The 27,445-nt window shown below is 40.6% G+C and overlaps 1 protein-coding gene across 1 annotated transcript in view; it reads right to left on the reverse strand.

Moving 5' to 3' along the window:
* Nucleotides 1–26,626, reverse strand: part of LOC142596492 (uncharacterized) — a 63,536-nt gene extending 36,910 nt beyond the window's left edge. The window contains exons 1-3 of the mRNA XM_075725616.1: nucleotides 26,466–26,626; nucleotides 12,560–12,693; nucleotides 4,248–4,363 (exon numbers count right to left, since the gene is read on the reverse strand). Of these exons, the coding sequence (XP_075581731.1) occupies nucleotides 4,248–4,363; nucleotides 12,560–12,693; nucleotides 26,466–26,626 (411 nt within the window). The remainder of the gene's footprint in view (nucleotides 1–4,247; nucleotides 4,364–12,559; nucleotides 12,694–26,465) is intronic.
* Between the last annotated feature and the right edge of the window lie 819 nt (nucleotides 26,627–27,445).

The following is a 27,445-nucleotide window of genomic DNA, read 5'->3' on the forward strand; positions in this document are numbered from 1 at the left end:
GAACTGGAGTCAAAGGCAGCCAAGTGGTATGCCACAATTGATATTGCTAATGCATTTTTCTCCATCCCTTTGGCAGCAGAGTGCAGGCCCCAGTTTGCTTTTACCTGGAGGGGTGTTCAGTACACCTGGAACCGACTGCCCCAGGGGTGGAAGCACAGCCCCACCATTTGCCATGGACTGATCCAGACAGCACTGGAACAGGGTGAAGCTCCAGAACATCTGCAGTACATTGATGACATCATTGTGTGGGGCAACACAGCAGAAGAAGTTTTTGAGAAGGGAAAGAAAATAGTCCAAATCCTTCTGAAGGCTGGTTTTGCCATAAAACAGAGTAAGGTCAAGGGGCCTGCACAGGAGATCCAGTTTTTAGGAATAAAATGGCAAGATGGACGTCGTCAGATCCCAATGGATGTGATCAACAAAATAACAGCTATGTCCCCACCAACTAGCAAAAAGGAAACACAAGCTTTCTTAGGCGTTGTGGGGTTTTGGAGAATGCATATTCCAAATTACAGCCAGATCGTAAGCCCTCTCTATCAAGTGACCCGGAAGAAGAACGAATTCAAATGGGGCCCTGAGCAACAACAAGCCTTTGAACAAATTAAACGGGAGATAGTTCATGCAGTAGCCCTTGGGCCAGTCCGGGCAGGGCAGGATATTAAAAATGTGCTCTACACTGCAGCCGGGGAGAATGGCCCTACCTGGAGCCTCTGGCAGAAAGCACCAGGGGAGACTCGAGGTCGACCCCTAGGGTTTTGGAGTCGGGGATACAGAGGATCCGAAGCCCGCTATACTCCAACTGAGAAAGAGATACTGGCAGCATATGAAGGGGTTCGAGCTGCTTCAGAAGTGGTTGGTACTGAAGCACAGCTCCTGCTGGCACCCCGACTGCCGGTGTTGGGCTGGATGTTCAAAGGGAGGGTCCCCTCTACACATCATGCAACTGATGCTACATGGAGTAAGTGGGTTGCATTGATCACACAACGGGCTCGAATAGGAAACCCCAGTCGCCCAGGAATCTTGGAAGTGATCATGGACTGGCCAGAAGGAAAAAACCTTAGAATATCACCAGAGGAGGAGGTGACACGTGCTGAAGAGGCCCCACTGTATAATAAATTGCCAGAAAATGAAAAGCAATATGCCCTGTTCACTGATGGGTCCTGTCGTCTCGTGGGAAAGCATCGGAGGTGGAAAGCTGCTGTATGGAGTCCTATACGACAAGTCGCAGAAACTGCTGAAGGAGAAGGGGAGTCGAGTCAGTTTGCAGAGGTGAAAGCCATCCAGCTGGCTTTAGATATTGCTGAAAGAGAAAAGTGGCCAGTCCTTTATCTCTATACTGACTCATGGATGGTGGCAAATGCCCTGTGGGGGTGGCTGCAGCAATGGAAGCAGAGCAACTGGCAGCGCAGAGGCAAACCAATCTGGGCTGCCGCATTGTGGCAAGATATTGCTGCCCGGGTAGAGAACCTGGTTGTAAAAGTTCGTCATGTAGATGCTCATGTACCTAAGAGTCGGGCCACTGAAGAACATCAAAACAACCAGCAAGTAGATCAGGCTGCTAAGATTGAAGTGGCTCAGGTGGATTTGGACTGGCAACATAAGGGTGAATTATTTATAGCTCGGTGGGCCCATGATGCCTCAGGCCATCAAGGAAGGGATGCAACGTATAAATGGGCTCGTGATCGAGGGGTGGACTTAACTATGGAAAGTATTGCACAGGTTATTCATGAGTGTGAAACATGCGCTGCAATCAAGCAAGCCAAGCAGTTCAAGCCCCTTGGGTATAGTGAACGATGGCTGAAATATAAATATGGGGAGGCCTGGCAGATTGATTACATCACGCTCCCACAGACCCGCCAAGGCAAGCGCTATGTGCTCACCATGGTGGAAGCAACCACTGGGTGGTTGGAAACATATCCCGTGCCCCATGCCACCGCCCGGAACACCATCCTGGGCCTTGAAAAGCAAGTCCTGTGGCGACATGGCACCCCAGAAAGAATTGAGTCAGACAACGGGACTCATTTCCGAAACAACCTCATAGACACCTGGGCCAAAGAGCACGGCATTGAGTGGGTGTATCACATCCCTTACCATGCACCAGCCTCCGGGAAAATTGAGCGATACAATGGATTGTTAAAGACTACCCTGAGAGCAATGGGTGCTGGGACGTTTAAACATTGGGATACGCATTTAGCAAAAGCCACCTGGTTAGTCAAAACCAGGGGATCTGCCAATCGAGCTGGCCCTGCCCAATCAAAACTTCTACGTACTGTAGAAGGAGATAAAGTTCCTGTAGTGCACATGAAAAATATGCTGGGGAAGACAGTCTGGGTTACTTCCCCCTCTGGCAAAGGCAAACCCATTCGTGGGATTGCTTTTGCTCAAGGACCTGGGTGCACTTGGTGGGTGATGCGAAAGGATGGGGAAGCCCAATGTGTACCTCAAGGGAATTTGATTTTGGGTGAAAATAGCCAATGAACTGAATTGTATAATATTAATTGCTTTATAATACTGTATGTTATCTCTTAACTATATGTTATCTCTTAACTGCATGCTAATATAATAATATAGTAGGTTAATATTAAGTATATAATACTGTATATTATGATTGCTATATGCCGCATCAATGGTATTGCAGTAAGAATTGCCCAGCTTAATGAAAATGAACTTTGATGAAACCATGTTGGAATGAGAACTGACTTCAGCATGCAACAGTCCAACACTGCACACCACCTCTCCTGCTCTGAAAGACTGTGATGACAGATGGAACCCAAAGTCATGGGCTAAATGAACTCAATGGACATTTTAGAGGGATGGGCCATAGACGAAGGGAATGATATCTGTGTGTATATCAAGATAGGGAAAGCGGTGGTGATTAATTGGAACACATTGGAAAGGGGAGGGCCTGTGCATGACGTAGATGGTATAGAATAAGGGGTGGATACTGTCCTGGTTTCGGCTGGGATAGAGTTAATTTTCTTCCTAGCAGCAGGCATAGTGCTGTGTTTTGGATTTAGTAGGAGAAGAATGTTGATAACATGCTGATGTTTTTAGTTGTTGCTGAGTACTGCTTATGCTAGTCAAGGACTTTTTCAGCTTCCCATGCTCTGCCAGGCGCACAAGAAACTGGGAGGGGGCACAGCCAGAATAGTTGATCCAAACTGACCAAAGGGCTATTCCATATCATATGACGTCATGCTCAGTATATAAACTGGGGGGGGTGGCCGGGGAGCAGCGACCGCTGCTCGGGAACTGTCTGGGTATCGGTCGGCGGGTGGTGAGCAATTGCATTGTGCATCACTTGCTTCGTGTATCATTATTATTATTATCATTATTATACTGTTACTATTAGCATTACTATTTTACTTTATTTCAATTATTAAACTGTTCTTATCTCAACCCAGGAGTGTTTCTCACTCTTACTCCTCCGATTCTCTCCCCCATCCCATCGGGGTAGGGGGAGTGAGCGAGCGGCTGCGTGGTGCTTAGTTGCTGGCTGGGGCTAAACCACGACAATAGGTTTGGGAATCTGCAGGACACCCTTAACACGAGTCACAAATCCAGGATGGTACCACTAACAATATCAATACACACACTGCTGCAATATGTTTGGAAGACTGAGGATTTTCATCTTCAAATAACATGGGGTCAGTGACTTTAAGCCCCATTTTTTTGAAGTAGGATTTACTATTTCCAGAATTCTCCCTAAACAGGGCACAGCAGCCTGCTGATGTCAAGAAAGACTTAGAGAGGCAAAAGGGAACTGAGCAGAAGCAACAGCAGCTAGCTCCTGTGCGTTTTGCTGTGAAAACATTGTTAGGCTAACAGTCAAAAACCTTGTCATAGAGATATAAAGTAAAAGCACCCTAATGCAGCATTTTAATATTCCAAAGAACTGTGTCGATTCAACTATTATGTTTTAACAAATTTTTAGGAGGTAGATAGCATTGTCACTGGATCAAATTAATAGGTCTAGGGAAGGGACAACAATTAAAATGGACACAACCAAAACCAATATTTACCTACTATTTTGCAAAACAAGAGTCTGAAAGAAACACCCAGGAAAGGTAGTGCAATGGACATCTTGTGATCTATCCTCAAAAAGAGGCACCACAGCTAAATCTTCACTGATTTAGCATATAAGAGGACAACATCCATGGATCAGATAGTTCTTGTTCTCTGAACTCAGAAAGGCTACTGAGTACAGAGGAAAACCAGAAACCAAACAGGGATTGAATTTTACTTACTGTAGTCAAAGGGGTAGGTGTAGGTATAGGAAGCAACCCTGCACCAGGCATCAGGCTTGTCATAGTAGGAGCAGGTGCCAATAGAGAAAGGGCTTTGGCTTCATCTGGGATTTTACCTGAAGAAGCAAATGAAAGCATTACACAGGGTTGGAACACTACACAGATGTTACTCTTTCTATGATTTTACAATTACCCTTGCATTTAAAAAAGTAATAAATAAGAATGAATCTATCTACCAGATCCTTACAAAGAAACAAATATGAACTTAAGCATTTCCTTTTACCCTGCTCTACTAGGAAAAACAACAGTGAGGAAAACTTCAAAGACTAGCAATCTTATTAATGTATTATTATTTTAAAAACTGAATAATGTACACAATTATTTAACACTTTGAGCTATGGGTCACCTGTACTGGAAACTTAATGTTCATGAACCAAACGATATCAAGCATGGACGCTTTCCCAGGGCGGTGTTTTCATGGTGATCGAAAGTTGTTTTACACATGACAACCGTTCGTGTTGGCTGCATCACTAATAGCACACAGAACATCAGATACAGAAAAGAAGAACATTTTTTAAAGTTTAATCCCCAGAAATGGCAAATAACCAAATCAGTAAAAATAAAAAATTAAAAAAAAAAAAAAAAGTATGTGCTAACTGAAATTAGTGCACTTTTTCCCCCTCTAGTGTTACTTACTTTTGATGTAAAAATAAATAAAAATAAAATAAAAACTACTGTGACACCACAGAAGTCATACTACAAGTGAAGTTGGGAGTGGAGGAGGAGAGGGCAGAAAATTTCAGATTTGTACCATCTTACATTCTAGGTCACCGGTCACCTCAGTTTATCTGTGTGCTGGTTTTGGCTGGGATAGAGTTAATTTTCTTCATAGTAGCTAGTATGGGGCTATGTTTTGGATTTCTGCTGGAAACAGTGTTGATAACACAGGGATGTTTTAGTTACTGCTGAGCAGTGCTTACACAGTCAAGGCCTTTTCTGCTTCTCACACCACCCCACCAGCGAGTAGGCTGGGGGTGCACAAGGAGTTGGGAGGGGACACAGCTGGGACAGCTGACCCCAACTGACCCAAGGGATATTCCACACCATATGACGTCATGCTCAGCATATAAAGCTGGGGGAAGAAGAAGTAAGGGGGGACGTTCAGAGTGATGGCGTTTCATCTTCCCAAGTAACCGTTAAGCATGATGGAGCCCTGCTTTCCTGGAGATGGCCGAACATCTGCCTGCCGATGGCAAGTAGTGAATGAATTCCTTGTTTTGCTCTGCTTGCGTGCGTGGCTTTTGCTTTACCTACTAAACTGTCTTTATCTCAACCCACGACTTTTCTCACTTTTACCCTTCCGATTCTCTCCCCCATCCCACTTGGAGGGGAGTGAGCGAGTGGCTGTGTGGTGCTTAGTTGCCGGCTGGAGTTAAACCACGACAATCTGAAACTTTGATAAATTAGCTTTAAATTTACTGAGATTGAAGAAAATCATAACCGATCCGCTAAGCAAGCTATATTTTCCTAAAATATGTATTTCCTACTATTTCAACCATATTATATTCCCTGTCATGCTAAAAGTTTAAGTAATATGTAATCTGAACTAAACGCAGGTTTCATTCAAAGTTAGTTATAATTTGACTGCTAAATGAACCCCAAAAAATCTTCAAAAATCAAAAGATGTAATAGTTAATTACAAATACAATTAAATGTATGTATTAAATTTGAAATACAAAGGGATTTAAACTGGTACAAACTTTAAACACTGAACTGAAAAACTACAGAAAGGAAGTTCTAATTATACTAGGTATAGTATACTATACCTGTTCAAAATTACTGGCATAACTGTATATATGCTATCCAACTGAGCCCTTTGATATTACCCCATGCACTTTAATAAAGTAAATGCTTTTATTTAAAAATCGTTTTAAAAGTCAAGGTATATACAAATACTGTGCCAGTGGCTTTTACTGCTTTGGTTCAAACTGTATGTGTTTTAACTATAAAACCCCTAACTTCAGGATTTAAAAATTAATATATAAACATTGTTATTAAAAAGCAAAATATAAGATAAGTTTCAAAACACTGTGCAATTTTAGCTATATGAGTTCCAATAAACCCCACAGGAATAATACTACTTTAAAAAAAATAAAAAGATGACAAAAGTGTTGCAAACCTGTTCTACAGATCTGCAGCAAGGACTGGGTTACAGTTGGATATGACCAAAGGTCAAAACAAATTTAAATGAAAATTAATTTATATGTAGCATGGGTGGAATAGAAAAGATAAAATAACAGTACTCTTTTTTTTTTTTCCCCTCATGCCTCCTATTTAAATTTATTTTATTTATGTTAAGTTTTGAGGCACCTTGCTCCTTAACATGTAACAAACCACTTAATTTTGCTATCTAAAGGAAAAAAAATAGGAAACTAGCACTTAAGAATTAACTGTGCTGTTATGTCTTCCAGGGTTTTTTTAAAAACATGCATGAATGAGTCACTGTCACAATGTTCAGCACTCTTTACAGGTCTCATTTTCAAGTCAGGCATGCAATGAGAAGTGTACCTGATTCGCCTGACTACTCATGAGAATCAGGTACTTGGCTGCACTTCCTGCCTACTATGTAGCTAACTAACAGGCTTCCAAATATACAGTTCCAGCAACTGTGTGTGCAAATTAGGCATACAATTATATACCAGTTCTTCTGAAAATCAAAATACTTGAGTGTTTTCAAATGATTGATGAACCAGACCTTATCCTGAATAGCCAGCATCTTGCAATTAACTGGATACTCATACAAGTTTCTACAGGATCAACAGACATGGCTCAAGTAAATCCAATGGCAGAAATGGCTCCAGAAGTGGTGCATCTGTATTCTAATTTAGATCCTTGGTCAGTAACGTACATAAGTATATGCCTAATTTAAGTATGCACTTACATACAGCCAATTCAATATACACTTAACCAGGTAAACTTAAGAGATGCTTAACACATTTAGCCCTTTTAAATAGGAACTGAGTTATGCACATAACTAAACAGACAGGAAGTCAAGTTCAGAAATGTACTTAAATACAATTCTAAACTTTAAGCATATGGGTCATCTTACTGAAATAATTGGAATTATTCATTTGCTCAAACGTTGCTTAAGGAATCCACTGAACACTTTCAGTTAAGTAAGCTATTATAGCAGTTCAAAAAATGTATAACATGCATATCTAAATTATAAAGTTAGCAGCATTATTTCCAGAATACTTTGGTCCCTCAACAACGTAATATTTTATTTTAAATACAAAATCTAGTTGGTCAGTTCCATGCCACAAACAAAGATCTGCTCATTTATTTTATTCAAGAATGAGGAATCTGTATCTCTACAGACAGAATCCTGAAAATTTGCCTGTATTTTCAGAGATACTGTCTTTTCAAAAGATCCCCCTCTAGTTTTTAAGATCAGGCCAAACTTTTTAACAAGTCTATAGAAAATAAACTATTGTGGGGTAAAAAAAAAAAAAAAAAGCCAACCTGAAACATCTTGTAAATTTACTTCCCTGTTCTTCAGACAGTTTTGAAAAACAAATTAATATGTGAGGCCAAATAACCCCACGAGTTACAGTCTTTAAGTCTTGGAATGTTATCTCCATGAATTTATTTATAAAAGGAATACAAGCCCACAAAGATACAACAAAGCATGTGGGTAATGTCATAATAAATTAGGACACTTTAGTTTAAGAATAACTGTTTCAGTTTTTAAACTCATGGTATTTAAAAGCTGAATGGAAATGATGTAAAGATATTTATTTTCTAATAAGGGAAACAGACAAAATAAATATGCCACATCCTTAGAAATATTTCTTAGGAGCTTATGAGTGTTTAGTAAATTACAGATTCTATGATCATTTATTTATTTATTCTTCACTTTGCAAAGGAATCTGGAAGCAAATGTAGATTAGCTCTGCATTGCCTAGAGATACCTTATGCTTCTTCAGAAATGTACAGTTGTCCTAAATATCAGTTATGATTGTTAGTTTTTTGTATCATCAAAGTGCTTAAGAGCCCTAATCAACATAGTCCATACCCGAATCCATTTTGTTAAATGCTGAACAGAAGTATCCGTGTTAAGCAGGTACTAATCACAGTATTCTTATCCCCCTCCATGTGCTCAGAAGAAATTAATTTCCTACTCTTTGTACTGAAACTACATGGTTAATCCTCCTCTCCCCCCAAAACTGCTTCAGCAATAAGTATGTAGGTTTGTTTTAAAAATACTTTCTGTTCACATCTACTCAAAACATAATTAAAGGAATTGTTATTTTCCTACTATTTTAAAGCAATGGAAAACACACACAAATAAAATAATTTCTGTGTGATCCAATTCATGATTCTTATTGGATTTAGCAGCAGAGATTAAAGAGATTACAACTACTGGTAATTACCTCAACTGGCACAGCTAAATCCAACAGAGATCACAAAGCAAAGCTCTTCCCAGCTGCAGTTCACAACCTGGTGCATTACCAGTGAAACCAATTGGTCCCAATGCAGCTGGCTGGGAAGAATGATGTCTGAGGACTAGACACACCACCTGGCCCAGCACTTCTGTTTCAGGGCTTCCATTTCACAAGAAAGAAGAACGAACATCATTTAGGGATGAGAACCTTCTCAAACACTCCAGCATCAGCTGCCAGGGCTTCTGAGATTGTGAGATGACACTTTTTTTTTTTTTTTTAACTCTTCTTAAAATAATCACCACTGGAGCATGTAAAAGTGCAATACACTCTGTCCTGGTTTCAGCTGGGACAGAGTTAATTTTCTTCCTAGTAGCTGGCATAGTGCTGTGTTTTGGATTTAGTAGGAGAAGAATGCTGATAACACCCTGATGTTTTAGTTGTTGCTAAGTACTGCTTATGCCAGTCAAGGACTTTTCAGCTTCCCATGCTCTGCCAGGTGCACAAGAAACTGGGAGGGGGCACAGCCAGGACAGTTGATCCAAACTGCCCCAAGGGCTATTCCATACCATATGACGTCATGGGCAGTATTACTTTGTAAAGTTAATTTCTCCAGAAAGGAAGAGTTTCAACTGTCCTCTTCCAAGATAAGCTCATGAAGCATTACATATGAAAGAATGCATCTTAAAACTGATATATTTTTCACTATTCCAGTCTGACACAATGTGCTCATCTGTTGGATTTAGATGCTTAAATGTATTCCAAACCAAATTTATCCATAATTCACAGCATAAAGCCTAGTTAATCATATTCTAAATTTTGTGTATACCATCCACAAGCAGCTTCAGGTCAACTTCAAAATGAAACATTGAGAACCCTTTACAAAACATAATTTTTTCAGAACTGAATTACCAGTTCACAAGTACAAGGGAAAGAGATTTAACAGAACAAAACAAAAAAGGGAAAAAATAAAAGAAACAAAGGAAAGAAAGCAAAATAAAATAAAAACAGAGACAGGGCGTCCATCTTCAGCAGGCCAGACTTCGATCTCATTTCCCCCATGAAGGTTTCACTTGGCGGCAGGTTTAGTGGCATGGCAAACAATGCCTAACTCAGGCAAGTGTAACAGGTCTGCCTTGGCCAGTCTAGTCATCTAATAATGCACAAATATCACACAGAGAAAACATACAAAACCAAATTAATAGTCAAAATCCATCTACTAGACAATTTGGACATAAAATTTCGAATGATTAGGGTGGTATCTTTGTTTATCTTTCAACCTTTGCGTTCTCAAAGTATAACATTTAAAGAAAAACCTACTGATACACACAAAACAAAGTCATATTACTACATTTACAATTACGTTTTTGTTAAATTGTTTGTTAAATGTCACAAAATTAACATTGTTTTTATTTTGTAGTGATTCCCTCCTCATACTCCCTTGATTTACCACTGTTTAAATACACTCCAAATTTCAGATTTTATTCTGGTTTTTAAAACCAAGTTTTCAGAGTTCCGTTTTACCTCTCCTCTGTGTTTGATTTGGCGCATGAAACATTTTATTACTGACACTGTTGGCCATGGATATAAATTTAACCTTCCAGTAGAATATAGCCATTGCTACTTTTAAAGCCTGTGATACACTCCACTGACTCCGTTAACAATGATAGATAGTGAATCAAAAATGTTGCACTGTGGTCTCCAAAGCCATGCTTATTCCACAGAATAAATTCCTCAGAAAGTTAAACCTATATGAATTCACATCTTTACAAATTAAAATTAGTGACTCTGTTAGAAAGTTACATGGAAACAGCATTCTGACTTTAAAAAAATTTGACTTTACAACCCAATCACTTGTTCACCTAATTATGCATAAATCTCTGTGGGGTCCAGAATGATCTGGAACAGTGACAATTTTTCTGTAACACATTTTCTCAGAAATGCCTAATAAGTCAGCTACAAACAGGATTGGAACAAGATTTCTCAGAACTTTGATTTTATTCTACTTCCACTCAAGAGTGGAGTCTTGATGTCTACTATCAAGAGACACAGGAAAATGTAGCTTTACCTGCCTGCTGCCATATCATGTCAGGCAGTGATCTCATCACAAGAAAAACACCAGGAAGTGTTGTTCATTCATTAGGCAGCAATCTTTCCTCTCTGGCAGTACTGAACCAGTGTTAAGGTCTTTTCAATGAAACGTAAAACTAAGATCCTGAAGAATTTGTAATCAATTATTTAAGGAAAATTTTTCAATAATAAGGACTCTGGTCTGATACATTTTGCCTACCCAAAGCCTCTACAAAGCTTCAAATGGATACAGCAATATCCTCTTTGTGGTTTAAGAACAAGTTCCAAAAATAAAGCCAAAAAGCCTCCAAAACAAAGCATAAAAGCAACTAAAAATCTAGGCTTCACAAAGACTTGTTAACATGCCCATATTAACAAGGCTACAAGAATAGACAGCATATTGTAGGTCATTTTAGAGTCTATGAAATTTTGGAGACTTGTCAGAGTTTGCTAGGAACACCCCAGACCATTATTACAGCAGCACTAATCTCATACTATCCAAATCATGATGTGGCCAACATGCCAAAAAATGGTACTCTGGGACCACTGTTACCAAACTCCAAGAAGTCAACAGTATTTTTTGAACCAAAACCTGACTCTTGCAGTTAGAAAAGTCCTGTTAATAGGAGATATTTCTGGACTTGCTGCAGTTTATGGATCAATCATTCTAAATCATATCGTTGTTCATGGCAAAACAGCTACCATGTTCAAAGTGAAGTTAGCTTCGCTCCACCAGCTGGAATGTTTCCACTCCAAAGGGGCAAACAGTCCAGATCCAAATGGGCAGATGCTCAATTCCCACAATGATCCCAATGAAGTCAATGGGGCTCTGCCTAACCCCAGTGATCTGCCTACAGTAGAGCCATGCTTCATAGAACTGTATTCAGATCTGGGATAGTATACTAACAATAAGAACTACCTTGTATTCAACACATCTGTAAAAGCATGACCTCAGAGATAGTTAAAGGAACACTTGTAAATTTAGTATTCACCAAGCATTTTATTTTATCAAGAGTTATAAAAATATTTTACACTAGAAGCATTCTGTACAGCTGATTGCATTTTTAAAGAGATATCTAAAATCAAAAAGGAGTACCAGTATGCATAAGAAAGCCTTTTTATTGCACACAAAGTAATATTTTCCACAGGAACAAGAAAGGAAAACTGATTTTTTTTTTCATTAAACTAGCAGGTAAACATTTATATTCAAACAGTAATTATCACCACAAATGAAAAATATTTTAGATTAGATGAATCTAAAATGGTCAAATGCATATATCACGTGTCTACAAGACAAAATAGGGATTCAGTCAAAAAAAAAATGGAAAAATAATTAGTATCTAAAAAAAAAAAAACACCCACAAAAAAAACCCACACCAAAAACCACCACACTAAGGGCAATACATTAAGATCCAAACTGCAATGTTATCGGTGCCAGGAAATTGCTTAATCTTTTCAGTGCTCCATTGACCTCAGTGAAAACTTTGTGTAGGAATAAGCTTGCCAACACAAACCATATTGAAGGGAATTATTTTACCTTCTTTTCCCCCAAAATATGTAATAACCATGGAAAATTGAATTATCCTAATTTAAATCAACTAATGTTTTCTAATGCTGAATTTCAATTAAATCTATATAATTGGGTTTCTTCATTCAATTTTTAATTTTGTTTCAAGACTTTTTTTTAAAAAGCAATAAAATAAAATAACAACAGAGCACCACCTCCTTACATAGAAAGCTTAAAACAATTAGCAGACAGGACAAAGACCAACATTACAGAAGAATGACTAAAATACCAACCTTCTGCACATGGCACAACTATCAAAGCTCTGTCAATAAAAACCGTGTTAGTTAGATGCTGGGCCACACCAACACTTGATGCTTCACGAAACTTAATATAACATACTTTGGAGGAAAAAGCAAGAGGTGCGTTGCTGCAAGATAAAAGGAAAAAAACCAATTAGCCATATTAAATAATTGTATGCATGTATTTTCAACTATTATTTCTTAATTAAAAAAAAAAGTTTTAGACTTCCTGGAAAAGTTACCCAAAAGACAAGAGTATAGAAATTTACTAATTTGCCTACTTACTATGTCACTAAAAAAAGCATAGCATAGCCCCTCCTCCTTTTTAACGGAAACTTACAGAAGCCAAAATCCCAAATTAATAAGGCTGATTTTCTTTACAAATCTTGCTAAACAACATTCACCAGTACATTCCAAATTACTATTTTAAGTAGCACATTTAATCAACAAATGTGTCAAGTAAATAATTTATAGTTTATCTTTTATCCTTCAAATAATCCTTGTTTAAGAAAGTCAAACAATAAGCCCAGTCATTTTTCAGTGGGTCCTTCAGATATTGGCCCATATTAACCGATACTCTTTCTTAGGCCTTCACAAAAGAAGTTTCGTTAATTCATATTAAGATAAAAGCAGTTCTTGAGAGTTCTTTCAAAAGTTAGGTCTTAGTTTGCTAACATAACAAAAATCCTTTTTATCATCTGCCTTAGTTTGGCATAGTGTAGTACAGGATAACACTGGAGGAGGTAGGAGGAATTCACTATTAGGCTAGAATAAGGAAGAAAATTAAAAATATGTATGTTGGGTAATTTGCTTTTCCATTAAAAAGTACACCAACAGAGACATCTGAAAGCACTATACGTAAACTTTGTAATCTTGATCAAAAACAAAGATGTTTGCTTTAAAAATGTATTCCCTAGTCAAGGTTTATACTCTTTATACAAGCAGTTTATTTCTTCATATGAAGTAAGTACAGGTGAAGCCTTCAAAGACAGAATACAATAGGATATTGCTGGAACATCAGCAAGTTCCATTTGAAAAAAAAAAAATCTGTCTTCTAGCAAAGTAGTAAATAATGGAAAATACACTGTATGAACTGTTTAATCCTGACCCTCCCTCAACTGAAACAGAAACACTTGTCAACTTTCTGGAAGTACCAGAAGCAGTTCAAGTTTAGCCCAATCCATCTTGTAGTCCCTCAAATTCCAAGCAGGTACTCCCAAAGTTGCTGTATGGAATTAATTAGGCTTTAGTATTTAAATACAAACTCAGAAGTTTTAGACACATTATTTCATCATATTAATTGAACCAAGAACCTAGGCTGAGGCAGGCAGATTGGTACATTTTTGGTTACCAGAAAGGTAACATCTAGGTAAAATATCTAGAGAGCCAGCCAACTTCAGAATGGCAATCAGAAACATTTATGATGGAAAATTCTATAAAAACAGAGACATTGAGGAAGCAAAAACAAACAGGGAATGGAAGAAACATAAATATGAAAGTCAACCTTATACAATTTAGAAAAACATTGCAAGATGACTACATTTCTTCTGTCCATTTAGTTTGTCTGTAGTGGACAATGTTTTCACAGTTTCAAGTTTTCATGTTCAGGAAGGAAATAAATGTATAAAATGGCTTTTGAGCCATCTGTAAGGTCTTGGTTCAGAACACTTTCCATCAGAGCTGACAAAGAACTATGACTTTCTCAGTACTCAGCAAAAATGTTTGCATACAACTTGTAATCTTACATGTTCTGAAGAGCCAGACTTTGCTCACTGCAAAGATTTTTATTTTTTTAATGGCCACAGAGGGTTTTTTTTTGTTTGGTTTGGAGGGTAGGGGGGTGAAAGGGGTCTGTGTGCCTGGGGTTGGGGGGGAGGGTGTTTTGGGTTTTTTGTTGTTGTTTGGGGTTGGTTTGTTTTTAAATACACATGCCAGTGTTACAACCCAAATGGCTGAAGCCTCCACTGAAGATTCTGTGGTCCAGACTTCTAACATCTCTTGGCTTTTTCCTTTTTTGTTTTCATTGCTAACTCAATAATGCTGTTCCAAGCAGTTCCAGGCTCCATAAATAATCCTTATAAATTTCAACATCTATAGAGTCAGCTATGACAAGTGTATTTTTAATAATATTTTCCCCCCCGTATTTCCTGGATTTCAAACACAAAAGCTATCTGGAAAATATGTTAAAAAATATTAACACTGCTGCAACAAGGGTCTAAAAAGAAGTCTTGGTACAAAGTGTTTTCTGAAGGTTAAGCTAATCATGCAATTCACTGGAGAAGTGATGAAGAGGGGAAATTCTCTTATAAGGAGACCACCTCTGATGAAAACACATCAATGCTGCATCTACATCGAGGGAGATGATTAAGATCCAAAAGATCTAAAATTCTAAAAGGTTTCACAGTGATTGAGTCGTGATTGGCCTCCTTTTACAAAGCGGGCCTCCTAAACTTCCCCAGTAGGCTTCATAAGAAGTCTTCCTTAAAACAGGAAAGTCCTATTCTGTTTTAATTCCTTTTGTTCCATTTTTTCTGCCAACCTTTTCTGAGGCTGAATTGAAGTAGAGTCATAGTCTTCTTCCTAGGGTTACAAAGCACTGATGCAAAAAAGCAAGTCCTACATCTCTGATTTAAGGTTACTATAATCCAGTTCCTTTAGGAAAGTAAGAAAACTCAAAAAGGAAATAAAGATCTGAATAGTATTCAGATGTTTCTGCCTTTTTTGTTTTCCTTTGTAGGGAGACAGTAACATCCATCTCCCAACAGAACAACCACCAACCAAAAACATAAGAATGACCTATTTAGAAAGCTACAGTGAAAAATCAAATAAAAGGGTCCAAATTTTCTCAGGGTGATGGTGGAGGAGACAACAGAAATTAATACCCTATCAAAATAAGATGTTCTGGAATAATTGTGCAGATCACATTTAAATAAGGCTCTGTGTGTTTTATCTCAAAGGCCTTATCTATACTGCAGTCACTGCAGGATATAACAATGTCTAAGAAACACTCGCCTGTACTAGCCTCCAAGACCACTCCAGAACATCCGGAAGCAAACAGTATTATAGCAGAGCTTTCAACACCTAATGCAGACAGTTTGTGCCTCCCTGCTTTCAAACAGTTCATTCTGCAAAAATTCAATTGTTGCTCAATAAAGCTTTTCAATATTTAACTGTTCAAAAATCCTCTTACAGCCACATTTGAAAGCTTATCACTACAAATGTAATTTTGAAGGCTCCTCTGAAACACAGACTTCAACTGGGTGACAAGCATAATGCAAAAGCATGACTGGGACTAAGAATCTCATTACAGACGTCACTGGTCTCCTGGTGTGCCGAAAAACAATTCTAAGCTGTATGAGTAGTTGGCATACTGGAGTACATACCCAAGGCAAAAGACCTGTCGCACCCTACAAACCAGCTTCAGATTTCAACTGTACTGCAATCTGAAAGCGATCTATAAAGACTGGTCTCGGTCTTGTTCAGAACTGTGAGAAAAAGAAGCCATACTTCATCTTCGCACAAAAGTCTATTTAAACAGCCAATAGAAAGGTACCAAATTAATACTTTCTTGGACAACACATTTTGTAAGTTTAAGTAACTTTAGGCTGATAAAAAAAAGCCCACAACAAACACAAAACCAACCAAACAAAAAACCCCACACACAGTGAAGAGACAAAAGTTTCAGAGAACAATCTGCAAAGCAGGGAACACAGCATACCCTCTCATGCTCCTGGCATCACCACGCAAGTGTGGTTTCTCAGAGATCTTTTGCACACACCGGCTTGCAGGATGCCTCCCTCCTACCTCCTTAATGGCCTCTGTATTCCCACTTGAGAAAATTCAATAAGCACTGAAAGTTTTGCAAATGGCAAACTGAGGAGCACTTGTTAAACAATGACAGCAATTCTCCATTCTCAACATGGTAATTCAGATCTCTAGCCAAATCAGGACCATACACAGATATTCAAAACTTCAGGAGTTTTTCCTCAGACTTTGATGACAAAAATATCACTGAAGCTGACAGCAAAGCCCCACTAAACCCACCCTCTTCTACACAGAAGTGGCAAATCCACACCGAGGCCCCAACGTAGTAACAACTCTTAGTACATAAACTAAATCTCTTACACAGGCTATGACTGTAATATTATTTTCTGGTCTTGTTGACTGTTTCACCCTATCTAACCATAATTTTTCCAAGTCATTTTCATATACACCTTTAACTTTTCTTTACTATATTTAAGTCTTTAGTTTCAGGAAGAAAACAGATCTCATTTGGTAAAATTAGAAACCTGCAATTCAGTCATTTTCCTCAAGATGTAAGCAAAAGGGAAAATACTATATGTACAAGTAAAAAAACCAAACAACATAGAAATCCTATTTTCTGAAAGGATTTTACAATCCCTTACTTTCATTTCTGAGCAGTTGGTAAAAAAAAAAAAAAAAAAAACCCACACCAAAAAAACCCACAAACTCTCTGAATAGCCTTCTTCTCAAGGCTAAAGCTCTGTTTATGGGAGAGGGAAGAAGAGGTGACCAAAATGTTTGGCAATAGTAATGAAATGGAATAAATGGGGTCTTTGAGCACTGAAAGCCACCTACAGCAGTGTTTAAGAGACAAGTTTTACAAGGAAAGGGTTAAAAATCTCACGAAGTCAAAGTTTCTTGGGCAAGTTTTTGATACCAATTTTAAACCAATACAGCAGACAGTTGCAGCATGATAAAACATAAACTCAGCTAGTCTCTTTAAGATTTGATAATCAAATACAAATTACTTAAGAGTAAAATGAGTGGATAAAAAAAAGATACCACCTCTTTTCCCACCTCCACATAACTTATACTTGTTTATTGATGTTATTCATCAAATAGGTGCTTTCAATTTTTAGATTAAAGTTTCAATGGAAAGCCTTCCAGACAGCAGAACAGTATATAGTTGTACAATCAAGTCAAATTTAAAATTTTCTTTTAAGAAAATAGGTAAATACAAACAGCCACCAGTAACAAGCATCTCTGACCCACTGAAAGATGATTCATGTTAATGGGTTTTCAATAAAAAGAAATATTGCTTTCAGTGCCAATGAAGCCTCACTGACAAGTAGCTAAAATCAGGATGATGACCATATGGAAACAACTTCTTCAGTGCCAAGAGCTTCCAATGCCCTCAACGTTGAATCTGAAAATGGACTACTCACAGTTCACACAGGCCTCTTTGGAAAATAACAATAATAATAAAGTAGCATTTACTGCCATCTGCATAAAGTGTGAAAGCCTCTAATACACGAGATAGACACTTCCTCATAGAGAACTAGGCTTTCAGGAACATGACAGGTATTGAATCCATCCTTCTTAAAAGGAATGTCTGATTAGCAGTGACTGAAGAAACTGAAGGGCTTTGATGTACGAAGATAAAACATGAAGTGATAAACTACCAAAGAGCATAGTGCGATTTAACTCAACATTCATAAAAGTCCTCCCAATCAATTTAGTATACAAAATAAAGGACCCTAAAAGAAACTGCTACTTTAAAACCACAGTCTTAAGATATTAATTGCTGGGAAAAGTCACCGGGTTCAGGAAGCTCACTAGGAATACTGAAGAGTCATCTTAAAGAATCTGCATTTTATTTAATGCATTAAAAAACAGGGGTGGTTTCTCTCTCTTCCCCTCCACATTTTGCATGCTTACAAGAACTTTAAGTGAACTAATCTAACAATAACATGCTTTCTATTTAATGTAATCTGTAAGTAATTATATTCAACAATTGAGACTTCCTGTTAGGTTTTTTTTAAAAGAAATTCTCTGGTGAACCCTATAAAACCAAGGGACATGTTAATGACAGGAGACTGGAGAAATGCAGAAAACTGATGAAAAGGAACTCTTCTCTCTTATAATGCTAGTTCAGACAACCATAGCACAGCCCTATACAGCCTTATACTTTGTTCTATAATCATTGAAGAGCCTATAGGTGCCAGATACATCATCCTCACTCCCCAGTAAGTCATAAACCTTCTCTTTTTTTTTTTCATTCCAGTCAGCAGTAGGGTGCTGCACAATGAATTATAGTGGAACAGTGTTATCAAAGGAATTTCCTATAAGGTTGAAATGATCACCTGATCAAATTCACCACTTCTACAAACCTCTTGGATTGCTCTGACAGAGCAAAATATAAAAGGATTAGGAAGAAAAAAAAAATCCAAAGGTAACATGTAATGCTGCATCTTCCAAGAATGGGGAAAAATATTTCAAAAAGAAATTAAATTATGAAGAACAATGCTCCAAAATGGTCCATGTCCTTGACCAAGTTAATTCACAGATACCAGAATGAGATTTATTTCCTATAGAAAAAAAAAAAAGTAGCTTTGTTATTAAAAAAAATTGAGTATTAAATACAATCAGTTTTTATGGACTAGACTTCAGCAGATTAAGGGAAAAAGTAGAAGGCTGACAAACATGACTGACTTGAAAGAGGTGAAGGCTAATTTAAACATTTATTTGGGAAGACCATAATGCTGGATTAGAAAAAGGGTAGTTTATATGCTTTATAAAGCATGCGCATGCATGTACATATACATACATATGTATATATATTTTGCTTACTGTTGAACATCAACAGAACTAGAAGCTCATATCCATTAGAAATAAACATGCCCAGCAAAGGCAATGGGATTACAAATATTATGGTAAATCTCTTAACGTGAATGCCCTTTTTTTTTTAATACATGAGATGATGCATACACAAGAGAAGACAACTTCACTCTGCTCTGCAAACTCATGCTTGACTAAGTAAAAATATTTTGTGTGTATGATGAATATTTGCAATAAAGAATTAGAGAGAAGACAGGTTACAATTCTACACAATGCAACATGTAACTTTATTTCACCACATTGCTTTATCTATAAAATAGTTAAGATAATACTCTTTTAATATTACACTATATATTATTGTCCTAGTTTCGGCTGGGATACAGTTAATTTTCTTCCTAGTAGCAGGCATAGTGCTGTGTTTTGGATTTAGTGGAAGAAGAATGCTGATAACACACTAATGGTTTAGTTGTTGCTAAGTACTGCTCATGCTAGTCAAGGACTTTTCAGCTTCCCATGCTCTGCCAGGTGCACAAGAAACTGGGAGGGGGCACAGCCAGGACAGTTGATCCAAACTGCCCCAAGGGCTATTCCATACCATATGATGTCATGCTCAGTATATAAACTGGGGGGGGGTGGCCAGGGAGCAGCGATCGCTGCTCGGGAACTGTCTGGGTATCGGTCGGCGTGTGGTGAGCAATTGCATTGTGCATCACTTGCTTTGTATATTATTATTATTATCATTATTATATTGTTACTATTATCATTACTATTTTACTTTATTTCAATTATTAAACTGTTCTTATCTCAACCCAGGAGTGTTTCTCACTCTTACTCCTCCGATTCTCTCCCCCATCCCACCAGGGCAGGGGGAGGGAGCGAGCGGCTGCGTGGTGCTTAGTTGCTGGCTGGGGCTAAACCACGACAGTCCTTTTTGGCGCCCAACATGGGGCTCGAGGAGTTTGAGATAACAACAGATTGACCAGAGTGTGTTAAGGAATCCGTTAACAGTTGCCGGTCATGATATTAGTTCATCTGATCTGCACCATGCTCCTTTTTTTGCTATACATGTTAAAGATTGGTGTTGGTTTTTGCAGTTTGCTGTGCTCTGCAGTGATGTTTTGCCTGGGAGATTTGTTATTAAAACACTGACCTTGAGCACTATTTGGTATCTGGGGTTTGTACTGAAGCCATTACTGTACTTCAGGTATCACCTTATGGAGAGTATTAGCAATTATACCTCTTCTTCTGAGAGGTTTTTTGTGGCGGAAATACAGAATAGTACCTTCGCTACCTTCTGTGATGTTTCCTTCTTCATTACAGTAACTTTTCAGTATCTTGACCATCCTTGGGTAGTTAAGATACATCTATTGCTATTTCTTGGGAATATTGTTTTGGTTTTAATGAAGGTTAGTAAGCAATTTAAGAATATCATCCAGAGATCTGCCCCAAGGCTGGAGAGTTAGGAGTGGCAGGGTGTGTGGGATAGTATGGGCAAGTACCTAGGGCAGTGGGGACCTCCAGTGTTTTGGAACTTCACCCCTGAACAAGTGCAGAATCCTGAAGAATTAGTAAAGTATTTGGAAAAAGTATGTTGTCACCCTGGCAACTCCAGAGAGACACAAATCATGACAACATGCTGGGGACTGGCCCATGCCTATCGAGCCCTGTTCAACACTATTCAGTATCCTCAAAAAAAAGAGAAGGTCTCTGGATCTGATGACAAAACAACAGGCACTGTGGCCACTCCAACCCCCACCACAGGCACTGCGACTACTCCAACCCCAGTAACAGACACCATGGCTAAACCAGAGAACCAACCCACACCGGTATCAGTTGCCCCTATACAGAAGAAAAAATACACAAGAAAATCAGCTCATTTAGTAAGGGATGAAGATGAACCAGGGCCATCACGAGAACCAGAGGAGGAAGAACCCATAAATGAGATGGTGACCACCCGATCCCTATCCCTGAGTGAGCTGCGAGATATGCGAAAAGATTTCAGTCGTCATCCAGGCGAGCACATCATCGCCTGGCTGCTCCGATGCTGGGATAACGGGGCCAGTAGCCTGGATTTAGTGGGTAAGGAAGCCAAGCAGCTGGGATCCCTTTCTAGGGAAGGGGGCATTGACAAAGCAATTGCAAAAGGGGCACAAACCCTCAGCCTCTGGAGGTGACTTCTGTCAAACGTGAAGGAAAGGTATCCCTTCAAGGAGGATGTTATATACTACCCATGCAAATGGACCACCGTAGAGAAGGGTGTCCAGTACCTGAGGGAATTAGGCGTGCTGGAGGTGATTTACAATGACCTGAATGATGAGCAGTTACCCAAAGACCCAGATGAAGTCAGGTGCACACAATCCATGTGGCGGAAGGTGGTACAGAACACAACAACATCATATGCCAAATAGTTGGCAATACTGGTCTGGAAAGATGACGAGGCACCAACGGTGGATGAAGTGGCTGGCCGACTCCAGGAATACGAAGAAAGCATCTCTTCCTCCCTACAGGCCTGTGTCTTGGCTGTGGAAAAACTGTCCCGAGAGTTCCAGCAACTCAGAGAGGATCTGTCCTACTCCCCACCTGCACGGACCAGTATTTCAGCCATTAGGAGTCAACGTCCTAATGCTCAAGAGACAGGATATAGAGGATACACACCACGGGGCACCCTGTGGTTTTGCTGTGTGACCATGGAGAGGACATGAGGAAGTGGGATGGAAAACCCACCTCAACCCTAGAAGCACGGGTGCGTGAGTTGCAAGGAAAAACTATTAGAAAAGGCGGTTCTCCCAGGAAAATTGCAGCTCCAGTTTCCAGTGAGCAGTTCCCCAGACAGAGGAAGAGGGCTAATTTCACTTCCGAACTTAATCAAGGGGCTTTTGATTCACATTTACAGGAAGTGAACAGCGAATACTATGACCAGTGTTAGAGGGGCCCTGCCTCCAGCCAGGTGGAGGAAAGGGACAACCGGGTTTACTGGACTGTGTGGATTCCATGGCCTGGTACATCAGACCCACAGGAGTAGAAGGCTCCAGTGGACACCGATTCACAGTGCACCGTGATGCTATCAAGTTGTAGTGGGGCAAAACCAATCTGTATTTCTGCAGTGACAGGGGAATCCCAACAGCTCACTGTACTGGAGGCTGAAGTGAGCCTAACTGGGAATGAGTGGCAGAAGCACCCCATTGTGACTGGCCCAGACACTCCGTGCATCCTTGGCATAGATTACATTAGGAGAGGGTATTTCAAGGACCCAAAAGGGTACCGGTGGGCTTTTGGGATAGCTGCCTTGGAGACGGAGGAAATTAAACAGCTGTCCACCTTGCCCGGTCTCTCAGAGGACCCTTCGATTGTAGGGTTGCTGAGGGTGGAAGAACAGGGGCCGATCGCTACCACAACTGTGCACCAGCAGCAATATTGCACCAACCGAGACTCCCTGATTCCCATCCATAACCTGATTTGTCACCTGGAGAGCCAGGGAGCAATCAGCAAGACTCGCTCACCCTTTAACAGTCCCATATGGCCAGTGCGAAAGTCTAATGGGGAGTGGAGACTGACAGTGGACTATCGTGGCCTGAACGAAGTTACACCGCCACTGAGTGCTGCCGTGCCAGACATGCTAGAACTTCAATATGAACTGGAGTCAAAGGCAGCCAAGTGGTATGCCACAAGTGATATCGCTAATGCATTTTTCTCCATCCCTTTGGCAGCAGAGTGCAGACCCCAGTTTGCTTTTACCTGGAGGGGTGTTCAGTACACCTGGAACCGACTGCCCCAGGGGTGGAAGCACAGCCCCACCATTTGCCATGGACTGATCCAGACGGCACTGGAACAGGGTGAAGCTCCAGAACATCTGCAGTACATTGATGCCATCACTGTGTGGGGCAATACAGCAGAAGAAGTTTTTGAGAAGGGAAAGAAAATAGTCCAAATCCTTCTGAAGGCTGGTTTTGCCATAAAACAGAGTAAGGTCAAGGGGCCTGCACAGGAGATCCAGTTTTTAGGAATAAAATGGCAAGATGGACGTCGTCAGATCCCAATGGATGTGATCAACAAAATAACAGCCATGTCCCCACCAACTAGCAAAAAGGAAACACAAGCCTTCCTAGGCGTTGTGGGTTTTTGGAGAATGCATATTCCAAATTACAGCCAGATCGTAAGCCCTCTCTATCAAGTGACCCGGAAGAAGAACGATTTCAAATGGGGCCCTGAGCAACAACAAGCCTTTGAACAAATTAAACGGGAGATAGTTCATGCAGTAGCCCTTGGGCCAGTCCAGGCAGGGCAGGATGTTAAAAATGTGCTCTACACCGCAGCCGGGGAGAATGGCCCTACCTGGAGCCTCTGGCAGAAAGCACCAGGGGAGACTCAAGGTCGACCCCTAGGGTTTTGGAGTCGGGGATATAGAGGATCCGAAGCCCGCTCTACTCCAACTGAGAAAGAGATACTGGCAGCATATGAAGGGGTTCGAGCTGCTTCAGAAGTGGTTGGTACTGAAGCACAGCTCCTGCTGGCACCCCGACTGCCGGTGTTGGGCTGGATGTTCAAAGGGAGGGTGCCCTCTACACATCATGCAACTGATGCTACATGGAGTAAGTGGGTTGCACTGATCACACAACGGGCTCGAATAGGAAACCCCAGTCGCCCAGGAATCTTGGAAGTGATCATGGACTGGCCAGAAGGCAAAAGTTTTGGAATATCACCAGAGGAGGAGGTGACACGTGCTGAGGAGGCCCCACTGTATAATAAACTGCCAGAAAATGAGAAGCAGTATGCCCTGTTCACTGATGGGTCCTGTCGTCTTGTGGGAAAGCATTGGGGGTAGGGGGAGTGAGCGAGCGGCTGCGTGGTGCTTAGTTGCTGGCTGGGGTAAACCATGACAATTATTCTTGAAACAAGAACTGTTGGCTTTATTATTTTAACTATGTGCTTCTGTACAAAGGCTAGCAAATGGGTTCCCAATCTCAGTGAAAACTTTTATTTAATTTAGGTAACACAAATATTCTGTAATGACTGAAAGCTACCATGTCACCTTCCTCTTATTCCTCAGCATGAAATAAATTTAAAAGAGCATATTAATATTTGTTGTTCAGTAGTCAATAGCTATGAGACCTGTAATTCACTAATTCAATTTACTGAATCATGTTTTTCAGCTAGAAACCGGACTGAAAAGTAAGTTTCCCGCTGTTCCATGAAGGTAACAAAATTCATGCTCTAGAAAACATTCGAAGTTTGGATTGCTTACAGAAATGTTTTTAAAGGTAAGACTGGGATGACATTAATTTTTGTCTGATGTTGACTCTAATATAAAAAGCAAACTTCCTTTTTTATTGAATTAATAAAAAGAATTTATTTTTTAAAAAAATCTAAGCCTTAAATTGCTAAATACCTAAGGAAAAAATAGGAGCAGAAAATAATTTTAACAAATTGCAGACATCTATTGTAGCATCTTTTTGCTTGGGATACCTTTGCTACCCGTGCACTTGTCAATGAAACAGTATTTTCTGAACTTATCATAATATTATTAAAATATATTTTCAGAGAGTCAATAGGAAGCATGTTTTTACTGTTTCACAAGAAGTGCATTAGATTAAATACTTAATTTTTTTCCAAGGTAATAATTTGAAAGTCAGGTCAAATGTCCAGAACTATTTGGCAAGGAAATGCTTATTTCTAAAAGTTATGCATAAAAATTGTAAATAAAACCAAGAGTAAAATGAATAATCACAATCCCACATCCTATCTCTGAAAACTAAATTAATCATTTAGAACTGATGCTTACTGCATTATAACCTTGACATTTCCAAGTCAAACCCTGTTATGGCACTGGATTTTAATATTTGATGTATATACAGAGACTGGCAAAATTTTATATATAGGCACAAACATTATTTGCATATGAATGTCAAGAAAATATCTATTTGCCTTAAAACCTGTTATATAACAGTGAAAAATAAGAGCAACATGTATAACAAAAAAAATATATTAAGTCAGGAGAAAACAAATGTATTAAGTGTATTGTCAAACAAGTCCAAAATAAGAAACCTAGAAAACTGTACAGAAATCACCATAAATCTATTAAAGGGTGTTTAAGACTTGGTAAGGCTGTTTTATCTTTACATGAATAGATGCCTATTACATATAAAATCACATTTAATTTTTCTGAATGGTCCTCATTCAAACCTAGCCAAGTATAATCTAGTAACAGATAAAAATGGACAAATACCAACTTTTTTTTGCTATTTAGGTTTTTAAAAATTGGAATTTTATTCCTCTGTCATCTTTGTATTAAAATTTAAGTATGGATGTGGATGACTCCCCCTGCCCCTTTCTGCTATTCCTATCTAATTTTCATAAGGAAAAAGAAAAGATAAATGGTTTGAAAAGGCACATCTGTCATTCACTTCCTAATACAACAGATGCGTTAAGAAAAAATATTTCTTTTCCTCCCCTGTTCTACTGGCTACCATCTGCTTGGAATTAACACCGAGGTTTGCAAAATAACAATATTATCTCCCATCTGAGCAGATCCCTCGCGTGCAGCTGACATAACGAGGACAGCTACAATTTAGAGAAACGTATAATGTCCATTATTAACTTTCATTTACTGCAAACGTCTTATCGGGGGCATTTCTGAGCACAGGGCAAGTACCGTTCCTCTGTTAACAGCTATGCTGGCTTCTGTTCGAGCGGCCCTTTCTCGAAGGAGAAAAGAGCCCTTCGAACAAAAAAAGTTGGTCCTGCCGGCATGCGTCGCCCGGGCGGCGCAGCCTGGCAGCCAACCAGGCGGGGGTCGGGCCTGGGGCGCTCCCGCCCGACTCCCCTCCACTTAGGATAAGTCCGAGTGAAGAGAAAGGTGGGCCACAGAAAAGAGGTTTTCAGGAAAAGAGTGGAAACGAGACCTGCGCCGGGGAAGCGCTTCGAGGCAGCCCAGGAGCCCGCTTCTCACCAGGCCTTAGGCTGTGACTCAGTGCCGGCAGCCTCCATGGGGTGGCCGCGGCCCCAGCCGCCACCATGAAAACACAAAACCCGCCGTGTTTCTACAGGCCGCTCTAGAGATGCCGCGACTGCTCTCCTCCTCCGGACCAGGGCCGCCATCTTAGGTCCGGGCGAAGCCCCTTTCCCCTAACGCTCCTGCCCCGTACAAAGGGGTGGGACCACGTGATCCCCCCTCCCCGTGCTGGAGACTTCTGGTGCCCACACTCAAGATGGCACATAGAGCCTTCTGCCTCTTCCCTTCCCTCCATCCTCCCGACCCCTCTAGGCCTCTTCCTCGTCCCAAGTCTCTATCGATCCGGAGGCCGGCACAGGGCCTACTTACTCCGGGGGATAGAGGCGCAACTCCTCAATATCTCCCAGGAAGCCGAAGAGAGTCCGCATCTGCTCACTGGTCACTGCCGAGGACAGGTTCGTGATCTGGATGACAGACGTGGGGCCCAAGGGGAAGCCGAGCGGCACCCCGATCCCTCCGCTGTTCATCATGGCGGAGCCTGCACAACCACTTCGCTCGCGGCAGTGCCACACACAGCCGGAGAGGCGGGCCTGACGACAGAGAGGAGCGCGCGGCGCCTGCCAGAGCGTCCTAGCATGCGGGCGCTCTAGCGGCGAACTCGACTGCTCCCTGGACGTGTTTCTGGGCGGGCAGCCGTTCTTCCCGTGCCGACTGGGGCTCACGGGGGAGTGGGCGCCCTCGCTCCGCGCAGACGGGACTCCGAGCTCGGCCGCGAGAACTCCCCTGCAAGAGGGGAGGGGAAAAAAAGCTTCTCTTCCCTCCGGCTACCCAAGGAGCCAGCCAGGCTGCCGTTGCCAGGGCGAGACCAGCGCGGGGCATCCCCCCCGCCTCCCTTCACGCACACGCGACCCGCCCCAGGCTGCCAGGGGACCCGACCGCAGATCCTGCGGGGGGGGGGGGGGGGGGGGGGGCGCCGGAAGGACAAGCCCCGGCGCCCGTATAGCGGAGAAAGCGAGCACGACGGCCTGGACGCGGCACACACACAAATTGACTGGAGAAAATGAGACTGAGCACTATGTATGTGTGTGATCAATATTAAGGATCTAACTGCAGTCTTTCTTAGGTGGTAAAGAACTGTGTATCTTGGCACTGAAAGACTTAAGGTTTCAGACGTGAATATTTTAGCTTTTAAGACCTTCCATACCCCAAACCTGAACTGAGAAGGGACTGAAGTATTTTTTAGGCTATCTGGGCTGAAAAAAATTTGTGATACTTCCCTTAGCAAGTAGGTCAATTGTTATGGAATCTCCACAGATAAACCTGGGTAGTGCTTCCTTTATTGATGCTTA

Source organism: Pelecanus crispus, chromosome W (genome assembly GCF_030463565.1).
Source record: "Pelecanus crispus isolate bPelCri1 chromosome W, bPelCri1.pri, whole genome shotgun sequence".
Taxonomy (NCBI): Eukaryota; Metazoa; Chordata; class Aves; order Pelecaniformes; family Pelecanidae; genus Pelecanus; species Pelecanus crispus.